The sequence below is a fragment of the Alligator mississippiensis genome, chromosome 14 (assembly GCF_030867095.1).
Source record: "Alligator mississippiensis isolate rAllMis1 chromosome 14, rAllMis1, whole genome shotgun sequence".
NCBI lineage: Eukaryota > Metazoa > Chordata > Crocodylia > Alligatoridae > Alligator > Alligator mississippiensis.
Genome location: NC_081837.1, coordinates 31905086 through 31925167, shown reverse-complemented (window position 1 = coordinate 31925167; position 20082 = coordinate 31905086). Strand labels below are relative to the sequence as shown.

The 20082-nt window shown below is 45.8% G+C and overlaps 1 protein-coding gene across 8 annotated transcripts in view; it reads left to right on the top strand.

The window, feature by feature from the left end:
• PPFIA4 (PTPRF interacting protein alpha 4) overlaps positions 1-20082 on the top strand; it is a 165187-nt gene that overhangs the window by 139449 nt on the left and 5656 nt on the right. For 4 of the 8 annotated variants that reach the window (XM_059717640.1, XM_059717638.1, XM_059717639.1 and 1 more), the window contains 8 exons: positions 434-496; positions 1687-1713; positions 6301-6476; positions 9754-9851; positions 11847-12022; positions 12512-12580; positions 17051-17228; positions 19215-19309. In XM_059717640.1, coding sequence (XP_059573623.1) covers positions 434-496; positions 1687-1713; positions 6301-6476; positions 9754-9851; positions 11847-12022; positions 12512-12580; positions 17051-17228; positions 19215-19273 — 846 coding nt within the window. In that variant the 3' untranslated portion in view covers positions 19274-19309. Of the gene's footprint in view, positions 1-433; positions 497-1686; positions 1714-1871; positions 2005-6300; positions 6477-9753; positions 9852-11846; positions 12023-12511; positions 12581-17050; positions 17229-19214; positions 19310-20082 lie in introns of those variants that run through there. The other 4 variants (XM_059717641.1, XM_059717642.1, XM_059717643.1 and 1 more) reach the window with 4 other exon arrangements.

The following is a 20082-nucleotide window of genomic DNA, read 5'->3' as shown; positions in this document are numbered from 1 at the left end:
CATTTTAAATTTCTTCTTGGCCTGGGGTAGCCGGGAGAACACTACCAGTTTTCTCAGCCACTGACTATTAGCATTCTGTACTGTCATAATGTCATATCTCAAACCAAAGTGAAGAGCCCTAGGTAAGGTTCAGGGCAGCTGAAAGTTTGTTTCACTAGACGAACCTGAGGAAACACTAGTACCCTTTAGATAAAGAGGGCCAGACTCCAGTCTCACTGATTTTGGTGTAATTCAGAATTGACTTCTTCTGGAAACCAGTGTTATATAGAAGAGGATCCAACTGTGAAGCCTGTTTGTAAACCACTAAAACATGCAGTATATCTGTAGCTGAACTTGCTCTCATTAATAATTTTGACTTGGCAGTCATGCTTCAGTTACAAAATAACTTTGTCTGCCTTTATCCCATTGCCCTGTCTGTCTTTTGTCCCCCTAGTCCTCTGGAAACGTCTGGGTCACACACGAAGAGATGGAGAACATGGCAACTTCCACAAAAACGGTTAGTGCCTTTTGTCTAGTGCCTCCTCCCATCTGAATGGCCTGTTCCTTGCTGAGCACAACCTTAGAAGTGTTTAGTGTTGCAATCTTCGTACTCAGGGCTCCATTGAATGAAATAGGAGTACCTCATGCAGTCACTTCATGGAAAATAATTTGGAACTGTTTTGGAACTGTTAATAACTTGGCAGCGTCTACGCCTTTCTTTTTCTTTTTTCTTTTTTGCTTAAATAAGCAATGTAATCCTGTGGGTTTTGCTGAGAGTTCATGACAATGATCTCTGTGTGTTTCTAAAGCCCCTGCTACATGTTACATATATTACGCAATTAACTGGTTTATCGCACAATAATTTTTTTGTGCCACACACATGCAAAGTAATTCTCACAAAAATTAACTGGTTAATCACACAATACATTTAGACCAGCCACACTTGCAAAGTAATTATCACATGATAAAAATGGCTGTCTAGCTATAGAAGGAGCCAACCAGCTATAAAGTTAGTGCTTGAAAATGTGTAACGACTGTCTAGCTGGTTTCTATCCAGCTTTAATCTAAACACGTAGCAGGGCCCTAACAAAAATTACCCATTGCTTTCAAAACGGTGCAGAAAAATGACTTAGAATGTGAGATCCTGACCCTGCTGATGCTGCTGGAAAAATGTTTATTGACTTCAGTGGGGCCAGGGTTTTGCCCTGGTCTGTGATCATTGAAAGATTTTACCAACTTCTGCCCATTTAGTGACCCTTATGCAAAATGGGTAAGGGATTTCAGTCTGTTTCTTACTGGCCATATGTTGGTATCACAGTGCTACAGCTCATTGTTACAACCACTATGAACATATGATCCAAAAGCTAAAGAGAAATAGGTGGAACTGGCATCATTCATTGGCAGAATCCTGGGTGCCTCAAAGTCCATGACAAACCTCCCTTTGCATTCAGTAGGGTCAGAATATCACTCATGCAGTCTCTCTCAGGGAGAAACACACCCCTGAGCTGCATATCAGTGGTTGAACCTGTATCTCCCTCACCTATTCCAACAGACATTGAGTCCCATTAGCACTTTTCATTTGACTGCGGTAGGTCACAGTTAAAATATGTACGTTCAGTTGTATTTGTTTGAAAAGTGTGATCTGTGGGTAGCAGTTACTGACTTGACTTGTTGTTTTTGTTGACATGCTACGTTTGTTACAATTAGGACACTGAGGAGGGCAGTTGGGCACAGGTGAGATTCCCATGTCATCTCTTTTCGTCTTTGTTAGGCTGGGGAGTTACTTGTTAGTAGAGGCAGCACAACCCAGACAATCAAATATGACCCTCTAACAAACTGAACTCCTTGGTGACACGGTGTGTGTCCAATCACATCACTCCATTTCCATGCAGGCCACTCCCTCGGACAATTATTCAGCATTTATCCCTGCCCTTATGAACAGTTATTCCCTTAAGCCCTGCCCCCAAAAGGACATCATTGGAAGGTCGGTGAAGGCAGCAGCAGAGACTCTCAAACCCTCACAAGGCAAGGAAACCCTTCTTTTTATTTTCCATTGTGCTTGAATTAATCCTCTTTTGTCTTGTCTTATTTTGGGGGTGAATTCATGATACCAGATCTTCTTCACTCACTTATCACCTATCTATGATATTTACTACACCATGCACTCCTGCCCTTAACTCTTGGATGGAGTTGAATTCAGTGCATCTTACTGTTGCTATTTAGATTTCTATGGAAGTAATAAAACATGATACTCCTGAACCTTTGTACAGTGGGTAATGACATGCTAAGATTTCCCAATGCACTGTAGGTGACTTAGTCATTGACAATGACTGGAAGATACATTGGTGATGGCCCTGCATAGCTTTGGTAGATCTTTACCTTGTGTTCCTCTAAAAGGTGGTTTCCTGGGAACATTTCTGGTAGAAACACTTGCTGTTTATCATCTCTTTATGCACAGCATGTAAGGAGTCACTCATCATCATCCCTGGAAAAAGTGTGAAAACCTTATTAATAGTAGTGCTGAGTACCATATTTTCTGGCGTACAACACACCCCAGAATATATCTTTTTGCACCTGAGCAAAAAGACCCACCAACACACTTGTAGGCAGAGGGATGACCTTCTCAGCAGCACAGCAGCCGAAAGGGATCTTGGAGTCATAGCTGACTCCAAGATGAACATGAGCCGTCAATGTGACGAAGTGATCAACAAGGCTAACCGCACTTGATCATGCATTAGCAGATGCATGACTAATTCAGGGAGGTTATGCTTCCCCTCTATGTGGCACTGGTCAGGCCACGGTTGGAGTACTGCATCCAGTTTTGGGAGCCGCACTTCAAGAGGGATGCGGAGAATCTTGAGAGGGTTCAGAGGAGGCCGCTTATATGGTCAGAGGCCTGCAGGCAAAGCCCCATGAGGAGAGACTGAGGGACCTAGATCTCTTCAGCCTTCACAAGAGAAGGCTGAGAGGTGATCTTGTGGCTGCCTATAAATTCATCAGGGGAGGGCAGCAGGGAATAGGAGATGTTTTATTTACTAGGGCACCCCCTGGAGTAACTAGGAACAATGGCCACAAATTGACGGAAAGCGGATTTAGGTCGGACACTAGAAAGAACTTCTTCACAGTAAGGGTTGCCAGAATCTGGAATGGGCTTCCAAGGGAGGTGGTGCTCTCCCGCACCCTGGGGGTCTTCAAGAGGAGACTGGACAAGCACCTAGCTGGGGTTGTCTGACCCAGCACTCTTTCCTGCCCAGGGCAAGGGGTCAGACTTGATGACCTACTGAGGTCCCTTCAGACCTTAACATCTATGAATCTATAATACATACCTTGTTTTAGAAAAGCAGAATGAAGAAAAAAGATTTTTCCAGAGTTATGGCTGCATAGAACAAGGACAGAGCATAATCTGATGATTTGCCCTCTTTTCCCTGCTTACACTGTGAAATAGCAGGAGAGATACCAGAAGCAGCAAGCAGATGAGCAATATTGTCCTAAGTAAGGTTAGCTCGATTAATAAAACATCAAGACCATTAAAAAGAAAAAATGGTTGTTAATACCATAGAGTGAAGAACAGTTAAGTCAGATGACTCCCTCAGTTGCCTGAATAGTAATGCAACAGCTGCTGCACTGTGGAACAGGAATTAAAGTAGGGCACTTCTGTTCTGGTGAGAAAATCAGCTTACCAGTGTAATAGACACATCCCAATTTGGGGGGGGTGGGGCTGGTTTGGAGGAGGGAAAGATGCATGTTGTATGCAAGAAAATATTATATGTTTAGCACTGTATCACTGGAAGAATTGGCTAACCTCATAATTACTTTGGGAGGTAGGGAAGTTTTATCATATCCATTTTGTAGGTGGGAAATGAAGAAGCAGATTGAAGCAAAGATGCTCTCAGGGCCTAACGATGAACACGTGGCTCTCACTCCTGTTAGGTACATCATGCTGCCCCAGATTGCAACCTCTCCTGAATTCCTAGTTCAGGAATATGTGGAACTGGGACAATATTTTTCACTAAGAGTGAAAGAAGTGGGGTTAACAGGGGGTTACAATGTCATAGGTCAAGGCGTACTCTCACGAATCCTGATTCTTTGCAGATGTGAATGGTTTTCTTGCCAGCAACACGTAAACCTGATTCTTTCCTGCACTGAACTTTGCACAAAGTGTGTTCAGATTTGTTATTCTTATTTGGTAGCACTGTATCCCACTTCACACTGGGTTTAAATAACTGTGAAGGGGAACAGCAGCAGATTATCTAGTGCTTTGACTCTTTATCCAAGATTTATACATGCCTGTATTTCTGTGCTACTAGCAAATCTGTGGTTCAGTCCAGAGAAATACTAAGCACCATGCAGCATCACAGACAATAGTGAGAGCCTTTGCAGCTGATCCATACTTTGCTGCACGCCCAGGACAATGTAATGGAAAGAAATTCCTTATGAGAAGAGCTACTTTGCTCTTCTCAGCAAGAGCTCTGCAGGCTGCAGTGGCAGCAGTGTGATAATTACATTCAGAAGTATTTGTAACAGAATACATTGGTCCAGAGTCTATTCCACCATCTGAGTGTCTCAGTGGATGCATCTACATGTGCAATTAATACACCTGAATTTTCTGCGCAGAAAATTTAGGGGCGTTCAACTGTGCCCCTGCATGTATCTGAATGTGCGCCCATCGGAAGCAAAATTCCTCCCAGTGGGAGAAGTTCAGTCTAAGGCTGCTCCTGCCCCGCTCTGCCCCTCTGAAGCAGCCAGGGGGAGCTCCAAGCTCCCCTGGTGCCAGCTCCGAGCTGGCAGGGGGCACCTAGGCTGGTTCTAATCTCCATGTGGGTGTGAGCTGTCCCTGCTCTGGGCAGCTGCCTCTGTGCCCCATGGAGACTGGGACCCATGCCAAACTCCACATGGCTGGCAGAGCTGTCCTGGCGTCTGGGCAGCCAGGGCAGCTTTCCCAGCCATATGAAGATTGGGACAGGCGCTGAGCCCCTATAGCTCTCCCCACCCCTTGTGGCCCTGGCTGTCTACACTGACTGGGAGCAATTAGTTTAATATGCTGATTTCTAATACCTATATCTATAGGTACTAAAAAATGGATCACTAGACTAATCTATTGTGTAGTAATTGCTGTGCACGTGTAGATGGTGATACTTTACTGCACATTACATTAGTCTCGTGCAGTAAAGTGTTTCTTGTAGATGCATCCAGTGTGTTCTTATTCCATCCTGATCAAGTCTCTGAAAAATCAGTTAAGGTAGGGAGGGCCTCCTTCTGATCATCAGCTGCTTTTTTCTGAGGCCGTCCTAAAATTAAGATAATGAAGTATTCCAAAAGTATTCCAAAAGTCAGTGTGTAGACCCCTTTTTAGGGTCAGTCTTTTGCAAGATAGAAAGGGATTACACTAGGAGCAGTTTTTTGCCCTGATTGAAATATTCAGCTATCTGAGACTTTTCATCTAAGTATTTGAAAATGTTCCACAGGCATCAGTTCAAGACAGGAGTGTGTGAAAAATTTAAGGTTTCAAAACCGTTTTCCTCTTGAGAAAAAGAATCAAAGATTGAAATCTCAAAATTTTTCAAGAACTAAAAGTCACCAAAACGTTCACATTTGGTTGATTGTTTTGTTTCGATGTTGACCTTTTTTCCTTTACACTTTTCTGTTGTAACCTTCGAAATGAAAAGTCATTTCATTGCCCAAAAAATGGAATTTTTTCATTTTGAAAATGTCAAAAACAGAAAGTTTCAGCAATTTCTATTTCCAGGGGGTTTTTTTAATTGAGAAATTTATTGAAGCTAAATCTTTCTGGGAATCATTTCTACTTTGATGCATCAGCCTTTTCCAATTCCCAAGTACTCAGTGGGGTGTTCTGTTCCCATCTACTTTTGTCTGAGCCACTTAGGTTGATAAACCATTGCTTATCACAGTGTTTGCTTACATACTACAAGCTTGTGCTTTAAGTTCCAGAAACTCCAAGTTTTCACCTTTGTTTAGATATTCCCCCAAGTATATGCAGTGTTATAATAATAGTAATATGTAACTTTTATACGGTGGGGCTCATCTGTACTTCACTAATCTGCAACTATCTGTACTCAGATAGAGAAGCACTGACACAAGTAATTTATTTATCAGAGCAATAACATTGTTGCATAAATATTTTCAAAAGCAAAGTTCCCAGTAAGACAGATTCAGCTGAAAATCAGCCAACCTTTTCTACATGTAAGAGATGAGAAAAACCTTGTACCAAAATGTATCAAAATGCCATCACTGGATGTCCTGAAAGCTTGTCTGCAGCACTGCTGAGTGCCAGCATCCATGCTTGTCTCTTTACTTTCACAGACACTAGCCTATGGGGACATGAACCATGAATGGATTGGGAATGAATGGCTGCCAAGTCTGGGTCTCCCTCAGTATCGCAGCTACTTCATGGAGTGTCTCGTTGATGCTCGAATGCTGGACCATCTGACCAAGAAAGATCTCAGAGTGCACCTAAAGATGGTTGACAGCTTCCATCGGTGAGCTGCCCTTCCTGCTACACCCTTTCCTGAGCAGGAAGGAAGAAGAGGGCCTGTTGCAACCATGAGAGTGAATGGAAGCTATAGGTCTTTGAGTATCAAGGGTTCCCAGCTGGGATTTTCCCCAGACTTTAGCTAAGCACCTCAACTGGTGAAGCTGAGCATCCTTAGACATCAGCTTTGAAAAAAAGATTTTGCTGGCTGTGGAACAAAGTGGATGATCTGGGATAATTTACAAAATTCTTCCTCATCAAATTGCAGTCAGTGCAACTAAACCAGCAGTGTAACTGGGGGGTGAGCCTTTAGGCAGCCCCTTGGGCACTGCTTTTGTTGCGGGGGGCGAGGAGTGCAAAAATAGGTGCTGCCGCAGAGAGGGCTCATCGCAGTTCTGTAATCAGCTGTCACTGCCCCAGCACAGAGCTGACCAGCTTTGCCTCTGAACTAAATGACTGGGGGAGGGGGGTGCTTTAGTTGACATTGGGACAAATATTTTGAACCACAAGCATAAAAGGCCTTCCCTACTTGTTTGCTTTCACCCTCTATTGTCTGTCAGGTAGAGCAGTCACAGAACAAGTCCCTGCATAAGCCACGTAATTTCTTTTACCTTGCTGCATGTTAATATGGATAAGAACGCTGGTGTCATAATCAGTATTGTTAGTGTGTCAGCTGTCGCTTGGCAATTCCTGGTAGACAGAGCAAAGTTTAGCTATAGTTTGCCATGAACGTGGTAAGAAGGTCACTTCCTGAGATGTCTGGACCTTGAGAATAAGCTTTGTATGTGATAGTAAGTTGTTCCTAATGCAGCTCTGTGCCCAGTACCCTGGCGCTGGGTGAGGGTCATTCTCCAGGAGGCTGCTCGTCTTGAGGGAAATCCCAAGACTGGGGGAATTCCTGCTGAAAGCGGGTACAGCCTGTTTGGAGCGGCTGGAGTCCCAGTTTCAGAAAAGCAACTGCTTCCAAGGAAACAGCTGCTGGCATCCATCCATCTCATCTAACAGGCCACCATTTCAGGCTGGTTTCACTTTCCCCTTAATTCTGGAACCTACCCAGGTGCTCTTTTCAAGGGGAAGTTTCTGCACTTCTGATGAATGCGTGCTCCAGGGATTTTCCCCCTGGAGGTTGCTATTGTTCCTTTAGGTAGGGATCTTCCAGACCAATTCCATGAGGCAGAGAGGAGCTCTGAATATTTTAGCTCTTTGCATACATGTTGACCTTCCTTCCTCTCTTAGTCAGAACCTTTACAGAGATTCCTGTAAAGGATCTTGCTGGGATCCTTTGACCTGCACTGACTTCCTGCCCCTTGGGCAGGGGGCTGGACCTGATGGTCTTATGAGGTCCCTTCCAGCCCTAACGCCTATGTAATCTATAAGTCGGGCAGCCTTGTGTAACTGGGGTTTGGATCTGTGTGATCCATATGTAATTTAGTTCTGTAGCTTGCAAGCTGAGGGGGCTATGTGACCTCCTGCTGGACAGGACTACAAAGGCAGTGGGGTCCCCAACCTCTAGCTTTTGGGAAGTGATCACCCTACCCCTATCTGATCACTCAAGGCCTCTCATTCCCAATGGCCAGTTCCTGATGTCCTTCCTGGCTTAACAGTCAGACAGGGTAGGCCAGTGGGTTAATGACCTGCATATGCTAAGGAATGTGGCCTGTTTCCTTTACAAGGTCACCAGTGGAATAAAGTCTCTGTTCAGAGCAGGGAAGGCTGTGTTCTCCTGCAGCTGTTCTTTCAATTCAGGAGGCCAGGAATTCTCCCTGAGGGAAGCAGGGGAATTTGCAGCCTCTTAATACACAACGGCTTCCCAGATCCATCCTTTTCCATAGCCTCCCTGGCCTTGTGATCCACATATCGCTCGTTCTCTGGATCTGCAGCTTCTGGACCTTTCTGGGGTTTTCCTTGCCAACCACAAGCCCCAGGAATGTCACTAGTCACTCACAGTCATGGGCAGGGCACATTGCTGGGGAGTGGAGAAGAGCACCAGGTCCAAAGGCATCCTTTCCTCCCACCTGAGCATAAATGGTTGCTTGGGGGTTGTGAGCTGCACGTGGACCATCGTGGCAGAAGCTTAACTGCTAGTGTGTGGGTGGGATGAAGGGTATTGCCCCCCACGCACGTCCTGCATAGGGGGCTTTTGCAGAGCAGTCATGCACCCTGTGGAGTGGACAGGGAACACATGTTCACACAGTAGACGATGATGCAAGCTTTACATGTGGATGGAGAGACTGTATAGCCCTCTGTGAAGGTGCGTCTCAGCTGGCAGCTCCTGGATGTGCTGGGGGTTCCAGGTTGCAGTTTTACTCTTAAAGTTCAAATTCTGCCTAGGGCAGGGGTGGTCAGACCCTGGCCTGCAGGCCAAATCTGCCCCCTGTGCCGTGTCATCTGCCCTGTCGGACTGTCTGTGGGTCCCTAGGGAGTCCTGCACATGGGGCCTGATCCCAGGCAGAGGCAGTGCAGGCCCCCTGGAGCCTGATCCTCATGCGTGGGACTGGGTGGAGGCAGTGCAGGCCCCTGGAGCCCAGTCCTGGTGTGCAGGGTCCAGTCTGGCCCACAGAGCAGCCCTACACCCCTCATCTGGCCTACTAGGCCAAATGGTTGAGCGCCCTTTTCCTAGGTGTTCAGTTCTAGAACGTCTTGACTTAGACCTGTGCAGGAGAGGCTGGATTTTCCCCTGCCTGCCAACAATAGAGGGATTTATTGCCTACAGTCCCACCCCAGCCTCTTTCGGAGGAACAAGATCTTCTCACTCCTTGGAAGTGGGGTGAAGTGCAAAGATTTCACCTGCCACCTGGGCCTGGCACAGGTATCAGGAGAAATCTCAAAACTCTGGGGTATTTCTGGAAGCTGCACTACAGCAAGCAGCCATGAAGCTCTAGTCCATAACGAAGGTCTGAGCTATGAGAGGAATGCAGGTTGGTGAGTCTGGAGCCAAGCTCTTTCATACAGATACTACAGAACTGGTGGCGGTGAGATGCCCACTGTAGATGATTGTGGGAGTGATTACAGGGATGTATGGGACAGACATTTGCAGGGAGCCCCTAGTGTTCATCCTCCAGAGAGCAAAGGATTCTTGCAATGAGCTTCTGAAGGGTTAGACTCAGTTCTGATGTTTTTGGCCTTTTCTATGCTGGGTCAAGAATACATCCCTTGGGGTTTTTCTAGTAATAAGATTCAAACCTATTATCCTGGAGCATCCCACAGCTGGTTTGTGAACCCAGCTGAGAAATAAAATCCTGGTGTTGCTTTCCAAGCATTAAGCAATGTGTTCTGTTCTCTAGTACTAGCCTGCAGTATGGCATCATGTGCCTGAAGAGGTTAAACTACGACCGCAAGGACCTTGAACGGAGGCGAGAGGATAGCCAACATGAAATCAAAGGTCAGTCACAAGCTAAAAGATCTTTCTGGTGTCTGATGGAAAACAACACCAGGTGCAACCTGCGTAATGTGCTCATTTTCCTATCTTCCTTCCCTCAGCTTTAAATGCAGAGGTTGTCATGGAAAAGTCAACATTCCCCTAATAATGTCAAACAATTACAAATTGTTATACAAGGGCTTTTCTACTCAGGAAATTAGTTTCTAGTAGCTATTCTACAACAGCTCACTATGTGGACTTTCTTATCCCACATTAAGAGAGTCCTTGGGCGTGTCTATACATCACCCTACACCGCCGTAGCAATGCACTATGTCACTGTAGTGTGTTGCTACGGCAATGTGGGGTGATGCGGGTCTACACGTGACTGGCAGCTACTTCACCATAGTGGCGCGCTTCCCTGTTTTAGCTCACTGCTATGGCGAAGTAGCAGTGAAAACTAACGGTACACTGCGCGCATGGTGCAATACAGGTAGTTATTGCACCATGCTTTAGTACTTACAAAAGTATTGCACCATGCTTTAGTACTTCCAGAAGGAAATACTAAAGCACAGCACAGTAACAGCATCACTGTAGGGTGATGTGTAGACGCACCCTTTGTGCTGTTCAGCTTAGTCCACTTTGCACAAAAAAATCTTTGTATGGAAAAGGGTGGCTACATGAGGAGTTAGTACAAAAGAGCTATTGCCTTTAAACTTATTCCTTATTTCATAGTAGTTTAGCTGTGTATACAAGCCATAAATAGAGAGGAAATTGGCATCTCTGTGGAAGCTCTTTGCAAATGGAGACTATTCCCTACTGAGCCTTCACTTAGAAGTAGATTGATTTTTAATTGGCTCTTCCTCCTCCTCCTCTGAGGTCCCGATCCTGTTTTGTCAGAGCATGAGCTGTGCATGTACCTTGAATTGTTCAGGTAGGAGATAAGTGGCAAGGCCAGAGTTATGTTACCAGCATGACAAGTTAAGTAGACTGTTGCAAACAAAGGTTTCAGTCCTGCCCTAACTAAAATCAATGGTAGTTTTGGATTCCTTGACTTCAGTAGGGTGAGGGCATCCGGATTTACCGTGAGAACTTGGCTTCTGAAGTAGAGCTATTCCTAAGCAGATTGGGGGTTCCAGCTCCCCAGTTAGATGCACCTTTGTAAGAAGCTGGCAGTTCCTCATTTTGGCCAGCCTCTTCTCCTTAATTCAGTGCTGAAGGCACCAATGCTGTTCTTCATTTCAGCTTTCATCTTGCTCCCTTCGTAGACTATCCACCATCACTGCCAGAGTCTTATGTCTAAAATAGTTATAAGGTCACTAGATCATGAGAAGAAAATGTCAAATGTTAATATTAGAAAGAGAGAAACTGGGCTTGTCACTCTGTATCTGCCAACAGTGTTCCCATCAGCTTGCGATGTAAGAACCCAAATGCATAGAGCAGCCTGGTCGTTTCCTCTATCAGATATGCCTGTGAAAGGGAAGAGCGTAGTTGAACATGTGAGGTGCCAACTCATGCAGCAGCGATGTACAGTCAGATTGGCTTCAGGGGCAGCAGGATACTCATGGAAGAGTGACGCTCCATGGCCATACCTCACCCTGCCCTGCTTTAATAATCCTATGATGGCATTAGTGTTCATTGCTTATCTTAGCTCATTTATCCTATATAATAAGAGCAGGGAGAGTTTTAGGATTAATTCACATAGAAATTTTCTTCCTATGAGTATTTTTTTCTTTTCAGTAAACCAAAATGAAAATATGTTTGCTACTACTGCTGGTCAAAGGGGAGAAGGGAGTGTCCCTGAGGCCAGTCCAAGCAATAGCCCTTAATTTGGTCTCAGGAGACAAGTGATTAAATAAACTGTGAGAAGTTATTAATAGGCAACACACTCTGCTCTGTCATGATATCATCCCACCATGGGCCAGTCCATATTCAGGGATTAGCAGAGCTCACAAGGAACTTGAAAACCAATGTAAACCAAGGTTTCATGTGTGCTGAATGTATGACCCCATTGTCTTCCAGATGTATTGGTCTGGACCAATGACCAGGTCATTCATTGGATTCAGTCCATCGGGCTTAGGGAGTATGCTAATAACCTCATCGAGAGTGGAGTACATGGAGCACTCCTAGCTTTGGATGAAAATTTTGACCATAATAGTCTGGCACTTGTATTACAAATACCCACTCAGAACACCCAGGTAAGGGGAACATTTCCACTGAGGGCTTTCAGGGAGATTATTGCATATTACCAGTCTGTCTGTCTCTCTCTTGTCCTCAATTTAAGTATATCTAAAGCATTCACTATATTGGCATTTAAGAGCTGTTGCTCAGTCTCTGGGATTTCAGAGAACTTGAAGAGGGATTCATCCAAGAAATGTTGATTTGAAGATGCAATTGCACTTACTTGACTCTGCCTCTTCTACTGATGATGGAGAACTTGACTTTAGCTGTTGCCTCTGTCTGTATTGTTCACATAGTTTCAAGATTCTTTGCAGTGTAGCAAGATATTTCCAGCCTGCTTCAACTGCATGTGTTGCATGGTAGCATTTTAGCTGTCAGAGACTTGCGCTTTCCTCCCAGTGGTAGCAGTAAAAGTAACATTTCTGTCTCTCCTAATGCAGTATAATTTTGTGTTCAATCCATCCTCCTTTACAGGTGGTTACTGTTACTCACAATATTATTTTTAGGCTCGACAGGTGTTGGAGAGAGAATTCAACAATCTGCTTGCCTTGGGCACCGATAGAAGGCTAGATGATGTGAGTACAAAGTACTGTTCTGTGACTGAATCATTATGGGTATTGGACAAGATTTTATTACATGAGAGATAAAGCAAAACAACGTTTAGACAGGTGGAGGGGGATATGCAGCAGGGCTAGCCTTGGAATAATTGATCTTGTCACCTACAGAAAAGGACTACACTGCTCAGAAGTGCTTGCCCTGCTTTAACCGTCTTGGATAAAATCCATAGGAATGATAGATATACTGAGCCATGGGGATTCAGGATTGCAATCAGTACCTTTAGGCAAGAGGAAAAAGAGAACACTTTCTAGCATTTCATTATTTCTGTGGGAGCAAAAACCTGTGTCAGCAGCACTCTTGCTTTGCTTTTTCACTTAATTAAAGAGAAGGGGCTCACCACACAGTAAGTTTACAGATAGTGATACCAGCTCCCTGGGGAGGTGATGGGAACAATATCACTTGAATAATTTAACAGTGTACTAGAAAAGCCCTGAGGAACATGCTGTTGAGCATAATCATGCAGTAGGGAATACAGTAGATGGAATCTAATGCATCTTTTCTATCTTCATTTTCTGTGGGCTGACCTACAAGGTGCCATGTGGTTTACATTGCCTCTGCTAATTCCCCCCTGATTGCAGAAAATTTATACCATCTTTAAGGGAAACACAGGCTGGGCACACAGTCCATCTAAAGCTGGTACAACATGGAATGTTTTGGGTGGGGAGGGTTGAGGAGCCAGCTAGAAAAGGGCTTGGGCCTGCTGTGTTTGACACCCTTGCAGAGCTGTAACTTGAATGGGTTTTCAGGCTGAGTTTACTCCCTCACTTGACTCCTTCACTTGTAACTTTGTCAGTGTCACAGTTAATGTCCTGTGATGTGTGTATCAATAAATTCGAAACCTGTGTTAAAAGAATGTGCAGGGTCCCTAAATAGCCTACACCAGGCAGTGTTTCTGAAGATCTCTAATGTACAGGACTCAGACTGACCAAAGTGTATTCCTATTTGTTGGGGGGTAGTGAAGAACACCATGCTGGGGATTTTGTTTCCGTTGCTTGCCTGCAGCTGACAGTGGTGATTGCTCTGCTCAAGCACAACTAACCAGTGCTCCAGCCCACGCTCTGCATTCAGAGCTCATAATGTCAAGCTATTGAAGCAGGTAGCAGGTGACAGGTGACTGTCGGCCTTGGAGCATATCAGACACTACCTCCACTCTGTTACTTGTTCTCTAAGGTTGGATTTAGGATAAGACCAATAATACTAAGCATTTGCTCAGTGTGTTAGATATTCAGAGGACAGTTTAGGGGATAGGCTTGGGCCCTCCATACAAAGTGACCTCATGGATTATCATTGTCATGAATTATGCATATGGCATTAGCTCCCAAGAGCCCCAGCCACGGATCGGAAACCCATTTCACTAGGTGTTATACAAACATCAAACAAAAAGATGAACCTTGCCTGAAGACACCTTCACAGTGCTTCATAGGGGCAGTTGTACATATGTATGTGCCCTTTGAAATGTTTGAAAAGTGGCAGAAGCATCCCAAAATAGTGCTGCTTGAACCAAGGTACTATTTTGAACTCTTGCCCAGACTAGGTAACTTGGTTAAGAGACAGAACTAAAGGGAATGGCAGGCAGGCCTGGCTAGACCCTCTCATTCATGACATTTACAGAATAGCATCAGCCTGAAGCCATTGGTCTGTGCTAGACAAATTTTTAGTGTGTCATGTGTGCCATAATGTGAGAGCAAATCAAGAGTGTCTTTGGATTAATTCCACAAGTAAATGGACACATCTACATATGCATTTGATTCGGGATCAGTTTAGTCATAAGTAAACTACTTGCGAGTAAATGCTGTCAGGCAGGCATCTACACAGGCAGGGAAGTGGGAGCAGATTTGGTGCTAATGGTAGCAAACTGCTTCCTGGGGCCCTGCAATGGGTCCTTGCCACCAACAGTGGGAGCTGTAGGCAAGCTGGACGGTTGTCTCCTGGCCAGGGCTGGAACTTACACCCTGCCCCTGGGGGCTGCTTGCTGCCAGGGTGGAGACAATGTCCCCTTGCCCCTGGAGGGAGATCAGGGACAGGGGACTTGGAAAGAGCTGCAGGGGAGGGGCAGGTCCCAGCCCTCTGCTCTTATGCTCTGGTGGACTAGGTAGTTTGATGCTAGCTGCTCCTCCAGCAGATCGGGGCAGGGAGTTAGCACCTAACCCATCCCTGCAGCTCTTTCTAAGCCCCGTGCCTTGATCATCTGATCAGAGCACAGGGCTGGAACCTGCCCATGACCAGGACAGTTCCCAGCTCCCGCCCTGCACATGGAGCGGAGGAGGAAACAGGTTTCCTAGCCCCCTGCCAGCTGGGAGCTCCTAGCACCAGCTCCACACCATGAAGCCAACCATGAACGGCGTGTGCCCCTGGCAGCTGGGGGGGCACAGCTGCGCTGGCGGGAGCGCAGTGGTGGCGGGAACCCAATGGCAGTGAGCGGGGAGTTCCTACAGATGCCGCTGGCACTGTCGGTTGCAGGGGGACGGCAAGCGCCGACTACGGGTCAGCAACTACCCACAGGCACTGCCTGCAGCAGCAGTCAGGGGCGATCAGGGACCGCCTGCAGGGGGTGCACCACCACGCACAAGGGGTGCACATGCACCCCCTATGTGTCTCCCCTGGGGCTGGCACTGGGAGACCCTTATCTCTGACTTCTGCCCCCGCGGTTGCGGAGCTGGCACTAGGAGATAAGAGTCTCCCAGTGCCAGCCCTGTGGCTGCGGAGCTGGTGCCGGAAGATAAGGATCTCCCAACCCCCTGCTCCCTGATCTTGATGGCAAGGCAGGGGCTGAGAAATAAGGATCTCCCAGCCTCTGCTTCCTAATCATGATTTCAGAATAGGGGGACTCGGAGCTCCCTGCTGCTGGGGTAGGTGGACATAGTCCCTGCATGGGCTGCAGGGGCAGAGCCCACCCCAGCAGTAGATAGCTCCCAGGGGAGGGAGCAGTCTCCCGCTCCTTGATGGATAGCTGACTGGAAGCAGATTTATTCCCAATCAGGCGTCTACATGAGCACTGCTGCGCCATTACTAGTTGAAAGTAAATTTGTTACTTATATTTGCAGGTAGCAAATGTATTTGCAACTAGCAGTTTACTGCATAGTAAGCTTGTGCACATGTAGACGCACATGCTTACTGCACAGTAAAATACACTACTGTGCAGTTAAGCATCTCATGTAGATGTGTCAATGTCTCTAAAGTAATGAAATTACAGCGTGCAAGAAAATAATTTTATTTTGATTCCTGGTGCAGATTTAGATACCACAATATGCAGTTTGAAATGCAGCTGTATTAGATCAGGTAGTTTGTAGGTTGGGTGCCCCATGCTTCTATTCTCCTCTCCCAGTTCGGCTCTCCAGGTGGCTTATATCTCCTGCACTGACACATTCTCTCTACTTAGTAAGGAAAGATGGCTGCGTCAGAAGTCCCTGTTTGTGGTGCATCATGGGAGATATAGTCCACAGGAGAGCCCAGACCAAAGATAAGAATGGAGATACTTGGCAACAGAACTACAAGTCTTATGAGACCTTCCAAATCCAAATTAGTTTTGGTGGCTGCCACTAATAGCCACACACATTATGCTTTCAGTTAGGTCTTTTCAACACTCAAAAATTGGCCAGAGATGCCAGATTAGTATATTCTAGTGCAGCATGATTTTATTGCATAATTATCATCCTGACATGGAAGTGTAAATTCAGCCAAACCAAATTAATACTACTCTTATTTTGAATGGGAATGTCCACGCAGGACTTTAATCCAGTTGTATTGATCCAATTTAAATTCACGTCTTTAGTTATTCTGGATTCATTTCCACATGTGGACAAGCCTTTGGTTAAACAGGAATTGTGGCTTTGCCACTTTGGTGTGGAATATAACACCACCCATCCACTTTGTCGCTAGTGGGAATGGCAGAGGTGCTGGTTTAGCTCCTGGAGGGGTGGGGGCAGGAGTGCACTGGGTAAAAGTGATGGGAAAGGGTCTGTAGCGCCAGAGGGTGCGAAGGTCTCCTGGAGAGGTTGTAAAAAGAGAGGAGGGTGCTGCTGATGGAATAGCAGAGTTCGCTCCTGACCTTCATCTCCAAGCTGCCACTTCCTATTCCCTGTGTGTTGCACTAGAGTGTGGATATGGGGAGCACCCATCTCTACGATACAGGGGTGTCAGGGTCCCACCACCCGACTTCTCAGACATGTCTGAGCTTCCCCAGTCCATGCTGCAGATATATCTGAGACTTGTTCCCTGTATCACAAATGTATCTGCTGCAGGTGTACCTAAGCCTCACCACCCACCTATGATGCCAGAGTGCCTGAGCTCCCACCTGTCTGCTGCAGGCATGTCTGAGCCCTACTACTATGTTGCTGGAATGTGCCAGTCATTTGGACTGGATCTACATCTCCAATGGTGCATGGCAAGTCAGGCTGCACACGGCATAACCAGCCATTCCCTTTCAGGGTGACGACAAGGACTTCCGGCGAACTCCATCCTGGAGAAAGCGGTTCCGCCCTCGCGACATTCACAGCATCAACATGCTCAGTGGGTCGGCTGAGACATTGCCTGCTGGATTCCGAGTAACCAGCTTGGTGCCACTGCCACCTCCTCCTGTCCCACCGAAGAAAATGCCGCCGGAAGGTAAGACCTGTGGCGCACTGTGGAATCATTTCCAGGGCAGACATTCTGCATCCGGACATCTCACCTGTTATAACACCTATAATTTGGGTAGTATCCTCTCAGTGTGCCACTTGCAAGTGCGCTGCTCAGGCAGTCCTTCTCTGTGTGGGAAGAAGGGAGGTCTGCACAGCCTAGACCAAGTTATTTTCAAATGGTTTTGGAGTCTACCTGCAGGGAACGTTTGCTCTATACCTAACAGTTTGTTCCTCAAATCTCTTCTTGCTCTGGGCCACCATTCTCTGATTCCCTCAGAGGCAGGCAAAGTAGGACAGGTTTCCTTTGTTCTAGTTTTTGAAAAGCTCACAAGATCAAACACAATAGAGGCCCTTTGTTCTACTGGCCAAGGAAAGAGGATTTCAACAAGACAGGGAGGAGGCCGGACTGCACCTTTGTGGAGTGGGAAGCAAGGGACTTCACCTGCATGGAAGTGTCTCACCACCCCATAGTAGGTGCCAAGAAGCCCTGTGTATCGTACATCAGCACAAAAAGCTAAATGGCCAGGACAGGAACTGCAGTGTAGGCCAGGAGGGATGGTGCCAGAGATTATCCAGTATGAAAGCCATGCTTCAAATCATAAAAACATGGAGAAGGGAACTGGTCTAATTCGGGAGATTGTCCTAAGGTCCAAACATACATTTTGGCTGCTTTAAAAGGGAAGGGGGTGGGTGCTGCTTTGGAGTATGCAGCATCGTTTCATCTGCATGATACTATAGCAAATACCGGTGAGCTAAATTGCCCTAACTTGAATCTGGATGAAGCAGGACTAAAGCTGGAGTAGTTTTGCTTCACAATCAAAGGTATCAGCTGCAGTGTAACAGTTTGAATCAGTATGGCATTATGCAATTCTCCTAATCACTAAAGCAAAGTGCATGGCCAGCATTGGAAACTAGAGCTCCTTCCCTAAGTCACAAAGGCAAGCACTGTCTTTCTTGTTCTTCTAGTTCTATGAATCTTTCCTTCTTGTCTATCCAGGGGTCTGGCTTCAGTAGGAGGATGTTCTCAACCCTGCCTAGCCTGGGCATTGATCTGTAACATGAGAAATCAGGGATCAGACCTGCTCAGGAAGAAGTGTAACCTAGGTGAATGCTTTAACCACTAGAGCAGGGTCAGTCAGTCACTGGTTGTGATTTTTGCTTAGATGCAGTTAGGCAGCATTTTGCACCTTCCTGGTGAAAGTGAATTGAGACTGAGAACAAATGGGGTTGCCGCCTCTGGGATTGTATCATGTCACTTCCAAGCATGCGCTGTAATCACGGCAGGGTAAAAATGTAGACCTGTAAGAAATGTGGACATCTTGAGCTCAATTCAGGCCTTTTCACTGGGCAAAGGGGAATGTTTCATGAGTTAGATGCCAGAAACCTGCATAAGTGCCACTCAGACATCTTAGTAGTAAAGCAGAATTTTACATTTATACAGGGGAAAAAAACCTGAATCTGAGACTTTTTGTTAATCCTTGAGCTGGGGCTTTCATAAAAGCCCCAAGTACTGTGAGACTAAGCATAAAGTCATGAGAGTTGGCAACATTGGGATGCACACATCTGGGTGTTTAATGTCTAAGAGTGTGAAGAAACTTTTCTAGGAAGGAGTACTAAACTGCTTCAGCAAATTGGGCCAGACTGTGTCAGGACCTACATCAGCCTGTACAAATTGACAGGAAATTTGAGATGATTTAACATGCATCTTCTAATCTGCTTGGGTGAGGTTAAATTTGTGTAACTCACATCTTTGTATTACAATTATTCCTGGACCCTGTTTAACAGCACCAGATGCTAATCGTGTATTGACTAAAATAGTGCAATTTTTCAAACCCAAACCACTAAATCCTGTAACAACAGTCCAGACAGAGCCATCTCAATGGGCAGCTGAATACTAATTCCAAGCTAGATGTGGGCACCACAGTGTCTCTAATTGCATGCTCTGCTGTGTTTTGCTCTGACTCGCTTGCAGTTGGTTCATCTGGGTCGCAAAGATTGGAGACCTCCACAGTTCGAACATACTCCTGCTGAGGGTCAGTCTCTAGTGGGAATCAGCCCAGACCTTGGGTAAGTTTCAGAAAGATCTGTTATCTCAGATAAATATATGTGATGGGGAAACCGAGGTCCAGAGTTCAGACAGGGACAAGATCAAATTCAGAGCCCAATTAGTCGATATGTGGCATAGGTTATATACACAGTTTTTGTAACTACCTGTTACAATCAGCACAGGTTTTATTCTTTGAGGACTGGGTCAGAGGAGGGGAGTTCTGTGGGGGTTGATGAAGCACACTGGTAGTACCCAACTATTTACCCAAGACTCACTCCCCACACCATCATTCTGTCTCACTATTTTATATTTTGCTAGTTACATGGCTACCCAATCATATACCCCTACATCATATCAATTCTGCTTAGTTACAGGGCTAGCCAGTCATACAGCAACATAACCAGGCTCTGTTCCTGCATTCATAGAATCAGAGAGAAATAGGGCTGAAGGGACCTCGGGAGGTCATCTACACCAACCCCCTGCTCAAGGTAGGAGCATCCTGTCTAAACAAATATTTGTCCAGCCTGCAGGTAAAAACTTTCAGTGATGAGATTACACAACCTTTCTAGATAATCTCTTCCAGCATTTGACCACCCTCATAGTTAAAAGGTCTTCTGCATATCTAACCTATGTCTTCTTTGTTCCAATTTAATCCCTTTACTTCTTGCTCTGTCCCCTGTGGAGAGAGGACAGTTCATTGACATCCTCTTTATACTGTAATTGAAAACTTCTCAAATGCCACCTCAGTCCTCAGTATTCCTTTTTGTAGTTTAAATAATCCCAGTTTTTCCAG